The sequence below is a fragment of the Agelaius phoeniceus genome, chromosome 7, assembly GCF_051311805.1.
Source record: "Agelaius phoeniceus isolate bAgePho1 chromosome 7, bAgePho1.hap1, whole genome shotgun sequence".
Taxonomy (NCBI): Eukaryota; Metazoa; Chordata; class Aves; order Passeriformes; family Icteridae; genus Agelaius; species Agelaius phoeniceus.
This window is the reverse complement of record NC_135271.1, coordinates 42,511,397-42,521,731: the sequence shown is the minus strand read 5'-3', so window position 1 is coordinate 42,521,731 and position 10,335 is coordinate 42,511,397. Positions and strand designations below refer to the sequence as shown.

The 10,335-nt window shown below is 40.8% G+C and overlaps 1 protein-coding gene across 1 annotated transcript; it reads left to right on the top strand.

The window, feature by feature from the left end:
* The first annotated feature begins 670 nt into the window (after positions 1-670).
* DDX18 (DEAD-box helicase 18) lies at positions 671-10,045 on the top strand. The gene is made up of 14 exons (XM_054636413.2): positions 671-879; positions 992-1,180; positions 2,165-2,299; positions 2,804-2,939; positions 3,252-3,352; positions 3,449-3,648; positions 3,736-3,850; positions 4,687-4,826; positions 5,022-5,183; positions 6,084-6,236; positions 6,896-7,009; positions 7,466-7,522; positions 8,520-8,697; positions 9,326-10,045. The coding sequence occupies exons 1-14, from the start codon at positions 762-764 to the stop codon at positions 9,466-9,468; spliced, it is 1,941 nt and encodes a 646-aa protein (XP_054492388.2). The 5' UTR covers positions 671-761; the 3' UTR covers positions 9,469-10,045.
* Positions 10,046-10,335: the final 290 nt, after the last annotated feature.

The window sequence follows — 10,335 nt, the reverse complement described above, 5'->3', positions numbered from 1 at the left end:
CTGGTGAGCAGCGCTGAGGCAGCCGGGGATGTTTAGCTTGGAAAAAAAAGGAGCTTCAGGGACCCTTCTGCCCTCCACAGTCCCTGACAGGAGGGGGCAGCGAGGGGGCGAGCTCTGCTCCCAGGGAACAGGACAGGAGCACACGGCTTCAAGCGGCGCCAGGGGAGGCTTGGGTTGGATATAAGAAAGAATTTCTTCACAAATTGTGATTAAACATTGGAATGGACTGCCCGGGGAGGTGGTGGAGTCACCATCCCTGGAGGTGTTTAAAGAAAGCCTGGACATGGTGCTCAGTGGCACGGGGTGATTTTGGTCGTAGGTTGGACTCGATGATCTCAGAGTTCTTTTCCAAGAAGGCACCACCGGGCAGACGGGCGTTGTGAGGGTGGGATGGTCTGTGTGGGACACGGCGAGCCCCCTCCTCAGGGAAACCCGGGGCGTGTTCCGCCTCGGCGGCTGAGAGCGGGACAGGGAGCGGGGCCGGGAGCGGAGCAGGGATGGGGGCCGGGAATGGGGCGGGTATCGAGGCCAGAAGCAGCCGCGGCGATCGGGGCCGGGAATGGGGCGGGTATCGAGGCCAGAAGCAGCAGCGGCGATCGGGGCAGGGATAGGGGCCGGGCCCCGCGCGGCGCTGCCTCCGCCGGGCCCCCAGAGGGCGCTGCCCGGTGCCCGTGAGGCCCCGCGGGCGGCGGTTCCGGCGGGTCCAGCTGCGGCCTCCCCACGTGTGCCGGGAGCGCGGGGTTCCCGCTGCCGCTGCCGCGATGTCGGTGCCGTCTGCTGCCAGCAACCTGCCCATGCGGCTGCTCCGCAGGAAGATCCACAAGCGCAACCTGAAGCTGCGGCAGCGCAACCTGAAGCTGCAGGCGGCGCAGGGGGCAGGTACGGGCGGGCGGCGCCGCGGAGCCTCTCCCGGGCTGAGTGCCGGCGGAGCCGTGACTAACTTCGTGTTCTCTCCCCTCTCTCTCCTCCTGTCTCTTTCTCCGCCGTGCAGTGCCCTCGCCGAGCGAGGCGGCTTCTCAGGGACCCCCGGACGAGGAGGAGGTGGAGGAGGTGGCGGTGCCAGAGGAGGAGGCAGCGGCCGAGGAGGGCGCGGAGCCTGCGGACGGAGCCGGACCCCGCAGCGGGGAAAAGAAAAAAAAGAAGAAGAAAAAGAGAAAAGCGGTGGCCAATGGAGGAGATGGTGCGTGTTCTTAGCAAAGACAGCCTCTCTGCCAGGGCTGTGTTAGTCTGGGAGACCCCACAAGCGCCTCCTTTGGGTTCCCGCAGCGTCAGGGAAAGTTTGAAATGCCATGTGCCGGTCAGGTGTGCGCCTTAAAGTCCCTGAGGTCTAAAGATTTACACGTTTCATTCCAGCTGCGATATTTAAATCCTTAATTCATACTAGTAGCCAATTTATTTGTTCCATGTGACTATGCTTTGTAACGTTGACTAGATGTTTTGCTTGTTTATTATTTCAATACATGCCCTGTGTTTCAGGGCTCTGGTAGATGAGTGCTGTCTGTACTTGGCTGTGCAGCCAATACAGATTTTTAGCAATATGTCCAGCCTTTGGCAACGTTTAAATATTATGAAACTGAAGTATACTGGAAAACTACAAAAAAAACCTAAAAAGGCACCACACAAATATTGCTAGGTTTGAATATATTTTTATATGCATAGATTTATAGATACATATCTAGACATACATGAGTAATAGCAGCTTTCAAAATGTATTTGATTTTTGGGACATGCATCATGGTTATGCCAGGGAAGATGTGCTTTCATCTCTAAAGATTCAGGTACCTAAAATGCAACTTCTCACATACCCTGACCACAAATGGTGTGGGAAATTTGGTGTTTGCATTGCCAGTGGGAAAGAATTTTGTTACCTGTTTAAGGACAATTATCTTGCTTCCACACAAGATATCATATGATATACATGAAGCTACATTGTTTCACTGTGCAAAGTGGGCTGTGTGGAAGGAACTTGGGGAATTTTTGCTCTGTGCCTCAGAAAATTCCATAGAAACCTTGTCTCTCCTCCAGCCCCCTTCCACCCCAAAAATCATGATCTTTGTACATGGTTTACGGACTAAAGGAAATTCAGTCTGTGGAACAGCTTTTCATGATAACCATGACCTTTGTATTTCTAACTGACTTGTTTTCTGTAAAAATAACACTCCAGATATAGAAACCAAAAAAGCAAAAACTGAAGAAGATGAATCTGCAGAGGCAGAAGATGGAGATAAGCAGGACTCTGGAGAGAAAGAAGTGGAAGAGGAGGAGGATGAAGTGCCCAGTTTGCCACTAGGTGTAACAGGTATCTTGTGTTCTCTTTTTCATGCACAGGCAAAATCCCAAGGTCTGACCCTTTCCTTCCAGAGCAAGTTGCAGTTTTCAAGTGAGCTTTGTGAGTCGGGTGTTGAAATACATGATGTGACATTGGCAGCTGTACAGCTTTCACCCACATGCTGTTCTTGGAAGTTTGCATTATATTCACACCTGTTGGTCCTACAATTCCCAGTGAAAGTGTTTTTTAAACCTATATACATATATGCTTATCTGTAAAGGAAGGAGTCCATGAAGAGCAAGCTGGAGGTGTAGAACTACTAAATCTGACAGAAGAAGCAGTGCATTCATCTTCATTTTTATTAACTCTGTGTAGTTTTCTTATGAACACATTAATACAGAGTATTTTGCCAGTGTCTTTGGATTTTGTGGTAGAATGCAATAAGAAGAAGTCCTTTGGTCAGTTTGAACTGGTTAATCTCAGATGGCAGAAGAAATAAATTTAAATATTTTTTTCATTTACCCCTCACTTCAGGTGCTTTTGAAGACAATTCCTTTGCTTCCCTGGCTGGTTGTGTCAGTGAGAATACATTGAAAGGCATAAATGACATGGGTTTCACACACATGACCGAAATTCAGCATAAAAGTATTAAGCCCCTTCTGGAAGGCAGGTAAGAAATAAGGCTTTTTAGTCACTCTAATGACCCCAGATGTTTTGTAAATTTCGCTGGCAAGCTTTATATATGAATCATAAAATCAAATCATGGTATCATTAAGGTTGGAAAAGACATCCATGATCATTGAAGCCAGCCTTTCACTGGCTGATTGCTGTGACCTGCCTATGCCAGCGAGCTCCTAGTACCAACTCCACTGGTCTTCTTTAAGCCATGTTAGTTTTTTACATTGTCAGCAAGGATCAGAGTGAGATTGCTCTTCTCTTGGTATGGTCAACTAAAACCTTCTTTTTCTGTTGCTGCTTACAGGGATATTTTAGCAGCTGCAAAAACAGGCAGTGGAAAAACACTCGCGTTTCTCATTCCTGCAGTAGAGCTCATCTACAAGCTGAAATTCATGCCTAGAAATGGTAAGGCTCTTCATGTCACAGCTGAATTTGACTGCAAAGCAGCCTTTGGAGGGTTGGATGAGTTGTAAGTGACTTTCTGGTTGATGTATTTTTTAGGAACGGGTGTTATTATTCTTTCTCCTACTCGAGAGCTGGCTATGCAAACCTATGGAGTTCTTAAGGAACTTATGAATCATCATGTTCATACCTATGGTCTGATAATGGGAGGCAGTAACAGATCAGCAGAAGCACAGAAGCTTGGAAATGGAATCAACATCATTGTAGCCACACCAGGAAGACTGCTGGATCATATGCAGGTAGATGTCTAATTGATGTCTAATCTGGTTGTTAAAACAGAATAAAACCCCTTTCCCTGTCTGACTGTGAGTTTGTTAATCTTCTAGAACACTCCAGGTTTCATGTACAAGAACTTGCAGTGTTTGGTAATTGATGAGGCAGATCGAATCTTGGAGGTTGGATTTGAAGAAGAAATGAAACAGATCATAAAACTTTTACCAAGTAAGAAAAAAAAAAACCTTTCTTTCCTGGAAATCACTTGACTAACGTTATGTCTTCTTTCTGACTCTATTATTATAGGAGAAGTTATTAATTTTTACAGTTCTGTAAATGAACTTCATAGTGGTTTTCTTACTCTATCCTTTTTTTCTGCTAGCCAGTATATATTACTTATTCAACATCATTTATCTGAAGAACAGAGTTTTCAAATGCTCTTCAGAGATATATTTCTGTTCATATAAAATCCTTTTAGTTTAATGTTTCCATTTTCTCATTCATCTTCCTCTGCCTGTTTATTTCCTGCAATTCATTATTTCCTAATAAGGTTTAAATTCAAGGAAAAATCGTTTCTGAATTGCAGTTCAATCTTTTTTGATACCTCTAAGACCAGTATCTGGAAGAAGTTTTAAGTATTTACCTTAAGTTTTTCTTTTCCTAATTTTTCATGTAACTATTCCTTGTAATGGATGTATTAAACACAATTTGAATCGTTTTTTCAAACAAAAATATTGTAGTATTCATGGAAATTAATTTAGAATTAGAAGATTGATCTCAGGGTTTTGTTTTGTGTCTGAATTGGGTTGCAAATGATTATTAACATTTTTACAGAGAAAGAACACTGTGTTTTGATAGAGGTTAGGATTTTGGGGGTGGGGACAGCTGAAGTAAACATGGTGTACACCCCATAATCCAACTGCACCTCTTTCTTTGCCAGTAGCAGTATGTTTGAATTAGGATTTAGTTGGAAGATTTGCCCAGGGAAGTTTGCAGTTAGATTTTATGGAACCGCTGTTTGAATTCTTCTTAAAAAGTGAGGCTGTATTCCAAATATTTTCCAGAGCGCAGACAGACGATGCTTTTCTCTGCCACACAAACCAGAAAGGTGGAAGATCTGGCCAAGATCTCTCTGAAGAAAGAGCCCCTGTATGTTGGGGTTGATGATAACAAGGAGACAGCAACTGTAGATGGTCTGGAACAGGTAAGACAAACATTAGTGGGAGGTTCGAGATCGGTGACCACCAAGCCCTGTGGTTTTTTGCCTGGGATGTTTCAGATGTGTAACTGTTTGGTGAGGTTTTTTTCACAAAGTAGCCCTTCCCTGATGTAATTGTGTTCCTAAACCACAAGTTTGCTCCTTACTACTTTTATTTAACAATGTTTAAAATTTTTGCAGGGTTATGTGGTCTGTCCATCTGAAAAAAGATTCCTTTTGCTCTTCACATTCCTCAAGAAGAACCGGAAGAAGAAACTGATGGTATTTTTTTCTTCATGTATGTCAGTGAAGTACCACTATGAATTACTCAACTACATTGATCTGCCTGTTTTGGCCATTCATGTAAGTATCTTATTCATTGATTTATTTTGAGTTATTCTGATAACACCTGTAAGCTCTTACTGGCTTTGCATTTGCCTGGTTTGTTTCAGTCCAGTTTCTAATAAATTGACAGCCTGCTCACAAAGCTGATGATGGTCTTGATTAGTCTGTAGAGGAAGGAGATAAAGCAAAAATTATATAATAACACTTGAGTAATCAGACTTGCTATTTTTTGAACCAGTGCTGAACACTAATTTATGTTCTCTGTGTAGCAACATTTCTGTTTTCTTCCAAGAAGTTACCTTTCACAAGCACTAAAACTCAGTATGTGGAGTGAATTTCTTGTCAGAGAAATCCAGAGTCTGATGCCTGAAGTGTTTGATGCTTTTCCTAAGGCCTGGGTGATGTTTGGATTTACTATGCCAATTCTTACCATTTGGATGAGCATTGTAAATTTTTGTCAAAACCACAAAATGCACTGTTGAGAACAAAGAATTGACTGAAAGTCTTGGAAACAGTTGCATCTAATCACAAATGTCCTATTTTATTTTGTTTTGGGGGGAAATGTCTTGCTATTCTTTGATAGAACTGTGACAAGTGTCAGTTTTATTCAGTTGTTTGCTTTTATAACCTATAATCTGTCTAACATATTGCTAGACTTGCAAAAGTCCTTTTTCTGGACTTGAAACATGCATGTTGTGCTCATGAGAAGAATGTTTATACAATTTTTTATGTTTTGGGAGATAGATTGTAACCTTTGAGGGATGCCACTTCTTGTAACCCTGTGTGGTTTATTTTTTTCTTTGTTTCTTCACTGCAAAATGGTCCTACTTGGTCTGTACAAAACCATGATTTGGAAAGATGCCTCAAATTACTTTTTTAGTTGATATTTCACCCCCAGTGTGTTTGTTTTCTTTTCAGGGCAAGCAGAAACAGACCAAACGTACTACAACATTTTTCCAGTTCTGTAATGCAGAGTCTGGAATACTGCTGTGCACTGATGTGGCTGCCAGAGGATTGGACATTCCTGAGGTTGACTGGATTGTCCAGTATGACCCTCCAGATGATCCAAAGGTAGGTTAAGGAAATAGACAAGTGTCCCAGCAAGAAATCAAATTCTGACTACAAACTTAGCTGCAGAGAAGAGCTGAACCTGCTGCTTGACAGAGAGCAGGATTCAGCCATGGTCATATCCAGCTGCCCTCTCATATCACTGCCCTTCACCAGCTCCCAGGAAATGCTGCTCCTAGCCAAGACCTTGTTTGCCTTCTTAAGAATTGCATTTTAGCATATTGTTTGTGTTGTGAAATTAAAATCTAATCAGCTAAACAGCCAAACACTTCTCAAGAGGAGGATGAGTTTACCTATGCATCCCTGAGCTTTTCCATTTGAAATTTGCTTTTTGTTTAAAGATAATATTTTTACTTGAATAAAAGTCTACTGTAAACAAGAGAGATTCAAAAATCTAGAAAATCAAGGTTTAATTTTTAATTACTGTGTACTAAGATTTTTTTTCTTCAGTAAAAGACAAAATGCTTTAGTCAGGGCTCTGCCTCAGCCTGATGTTGCTTTCCACCTTCAGCATTTGTCTTCCCTTATCCATGTGTCAGTGCCAAGAAAAAATCTACCCAAATAGTGAATGATGCATTACATTATATTGAGGTTAACCCTGGTGTATTTTTTGTTGATGATGAAGACTGCCTGACCTTGTTGCCTGTTACTCTTTCCCAAAGGAATATATCCATCGTGTTGGTAGGACTGCCAGGGGAATAAACGGCAGAGGACATGCTCTGCTCATCTTACGACCAGAAGAACTGGGCTTCCTTCGGTACCTGAAACAAGCCAGGGTAAACTTCTGCCCAGTTTTTAAAGGCAAAACTTGTTGGTTTGGTTTGGTTTGGTTTGGTTTGGTTTGGTTTGGTTTTTCAGCGATCAGTTTCATTGTTTAAATTCCAAAAGAAGAACAGTCTTCTTTTAAAGGTAATCATTTTAACAGAACTGCACAGAGCTGCTTCATTGCTCTCCTTTTGGACTTGTTTTGTGACTTTAATTAAAGTGATTTAACTTCTAAAGCAAAAGTGGTAAAAATTGGTGTCATACTGAGTGTCTCTATTACTCTGGCTTAAAGGAAGTGATAATACTGTCATATTGATGTAAAGGCACTTTCCAGATACAGCTGTGGTATTAAAAAAAAATCTGTTATCTAGCAGATTGTTTTCTATTTGTCCTTGGTCTTAAAACACATTCACTGTATTTACACAGTGTAAATAATGTTATTTTACTTCATTTCTTCTGTTTTTAAGGTACCACTAAGTGAATTTGAATTTTCTTGGTCAAAAATCTCAGACATCCAGTCTCAGGTATGACATATTTTTACACCTCAACTACTTTGAAAATCTTTGTTATAACTTGTATGGAGAATGTTGCAGTCTATAATGACTGCAAGTCAAAAATATGTGTGCTTCTTTAGCAATGTTAGTATATAAGCCCATGTATATTTTTAATTAGCTGGTGTTAATAAAGCCCAACATAAGCTAAAATTCTTTTGTGCTCCTGTGCTACAAAAACAGCCAAGGAACACAGAGTTGAGTGGAATAGCATAGATAATTCTGAAGATGTGAGTTTCTATTGTTGATTACTTCTGGGAATCATTCTTTTGATAAGAGTTCTGTAAAGTTTCTTTGTAGTAACTTGAAAAATAGCTGCAAAGTAGCAAGTACAGGAAGCAGTGAAGACAGTCCTCACAGAGAGAGATTCCTAATTAAGCAAATCAGGGAGAAGTGGTGCCTAATGTAGCTTATTTTTAGAATGCTGAGTTAATGTACATTAAACATCAAATGAAACACTGGGATCCGGTGAGTATTGGGAACTTGGCCCACATTAAATAAAATGATAGTTTACCCTGGTGTATCTTCATTTTTGGCTTAGAATTAATACTGCTGATTTCACAGTGCATTGGTACCATGATAGATCAGACTGTGCACAGAATTGCATGGAATCACACAGTTCAGATGTCAGGCTAGCAGTTCTCATGCACAGGATTTCATGGTGTGGTTGCAGGTGTGTTGTCCTTGATTAACTTGATTGGCACAACCCAGTGTAATATTTCTGTAAATTTTCATATTTCTGAGGCTTTATTTGTACTGTAAGTCAGCTTCAGGATTTTTTTTGTCCCTCTACTTGTTTATAAAGCATTTTTACACCTGAGTGTGCACTTTGATGTCACAGGGCAGTTTAGCTGAAGTGAGGAGTGAATGTCATTGGCACTCATACGGTAAAAATGTCAGAATATAATGTATAGACTTTTAACTGCTACAATTGTTTATGTCTCTTATGTTTTTATTTTCCCCTCACCAGCTGGAAAAACTGATAGAGAAGAACTACTTCCTTCACAAGTCAGCCCAGGAGGCTTACAAAGCTTACATCAGAGCTTATGACTCCCATTCTCTGAAGCAGATCTATGATGTCAATAACTTGGATCTTCCCAAAGTCTGCCTTTCGTTTGGTTTTAAAGTTCCTCCGTTTGTTGACCTCAGTATCCTTTTACTGCAGTGTTTCAAAGCTGAATTTCTGCATTATAAATATTCAGTGCAGCTCGCTGAATTCCTGTGGTACCTCAAGTTCTGCTGTTTTGTTGTTGGGGTTGGAGTTTTTCTGCTAATAACTATAAAAATGCATCATGCTCCAACAGTACTTTCTCAAAGAAAATGTAAATATTAACTGCAGAAATGCCTACAAACATCTCTTTTAGCACATGTCCATGCTGTACAGGCCTCAGTTGCTGTTAGGCAGATTATGGAATGCATCCGTGTTCCAAAGTATTGTTCTCCTCCATGCAAAATGATTTTCATTGAAATATACTTGCTTAAGTTTCTTAGCCATGGAATATTGGCATAGAAGGGCAGGAGCAGGAACTAGAAGACTGTACCTAAATTACTGTCAAAGCTGACAGTGGATGGAATTTGAAGCAGTAGTACATTGGACAGCTTAACTGGACAGCTGGAGGAATATTTAGAACCACAGGCACAAAGTTCTGGCTTTCTCTGTAATTAGGTAGCTCAACTTTCTCTCTGGTTTTTCTCACATCAAATAACACTTAGTAAACCCAAAATGCATTATTTCAAATTACTCCTTTTTAAATTCTTTAACCCGTGAAATTTCAGATGTGAACAGCAACCATGGCAGAAGACTACAGAAGAGAGGTGGAGGTGGGGGATTTGGCTACCAGAAATCAAAGAATGTCCACAAAGCAAAAATCTTCAAACACATCAGCAAGAAATCTGACAATCGGCAGTTTTCTCGTTAATTCTGGCCACTCAAATGCCCTGGAGTAGCCTACCTTGATCAAAACCATCTGGCAGTTGCTTCTAATTTAAACAGCTCCTTGCCCATTTTTAGGTCTCTTTAAGGATTTTTTCTTTTCTGGGAACATCTTTTATTTTTCACTTCAGGAAGACTCTTCAGAACTGTGGCTAAAGGAGAATATTGCCAGGGAATTTTGCCATACTGGTAAGGAAGAAGATCATTTAAATCTCTGAAATCAATACTACAGAGATTTTTATTAAAGAAAGAGAGAATACCTTTAGGTTTTATAGAAGAATTTGCTTTACATTTACCCTTCTTTGTATGCATACCTCTGAAAATTGTTAGAGTGGACAACATAATGACAATGTGAGATAAAAAGGTTTTGCTCACATGAATCATTGCAAGGGATTTGCTACAGGACTCAGCTTTGGCCATCAAATATGCTGAAGAATATGGATTACTGAACCATGGATTAATAATTAAGGCTGTATAAGCTTGTGAATAATTTCAGACACGGTATCTGTATAACAACTACACTGTCCAAAATAAAATAAATATCTTACATCAGTTCTGGTACATGATTAATACTGGTTTAATGTGTTATAATGGTAACACTATACTGAAATACTTGGTTTTTCTTCATGTTTAAATCTGAATTTATTAATCTGGGGCCGTCTAGTGTAGTCTGCAAAGAATTAAGGAGAGCAGATTACATAAATTAAAGCACTCAAATCAGGTATTTTTTAAAGATGCTTCATAACCATGATGCAGTGAGAAGTACTGCAGTTGTATCTTGTAAATTACAAAAGTGAATTGCTTTCAAGTCTTAGTACATCAGATCAGCAATGAGCAAAATCAGAGACACTGC

Coding starts and splice junctions, on each gene's coding strand:
- DDX18 (XM_054636413.2), top strand. CDS start 762: ATGTCGGTGCCGTCTGCTGCCAGCAACCTGCCCATGCGGCTGCTCCGC. Junction 4,827..5,021: donor CTGTAGATGGTCTGGAACAG/GTAAGACAAACA, acceptor AAATTTTTGCAG/GGTTATGTGGTCTGTCCATC. Junction 6,237..6,895: donor ACCCTCCAGATGATCCAAAG/GTAGGTTAAGGA, acceptor TCTTTCCCAAAG/GAATATATCCATCGTGTTGG.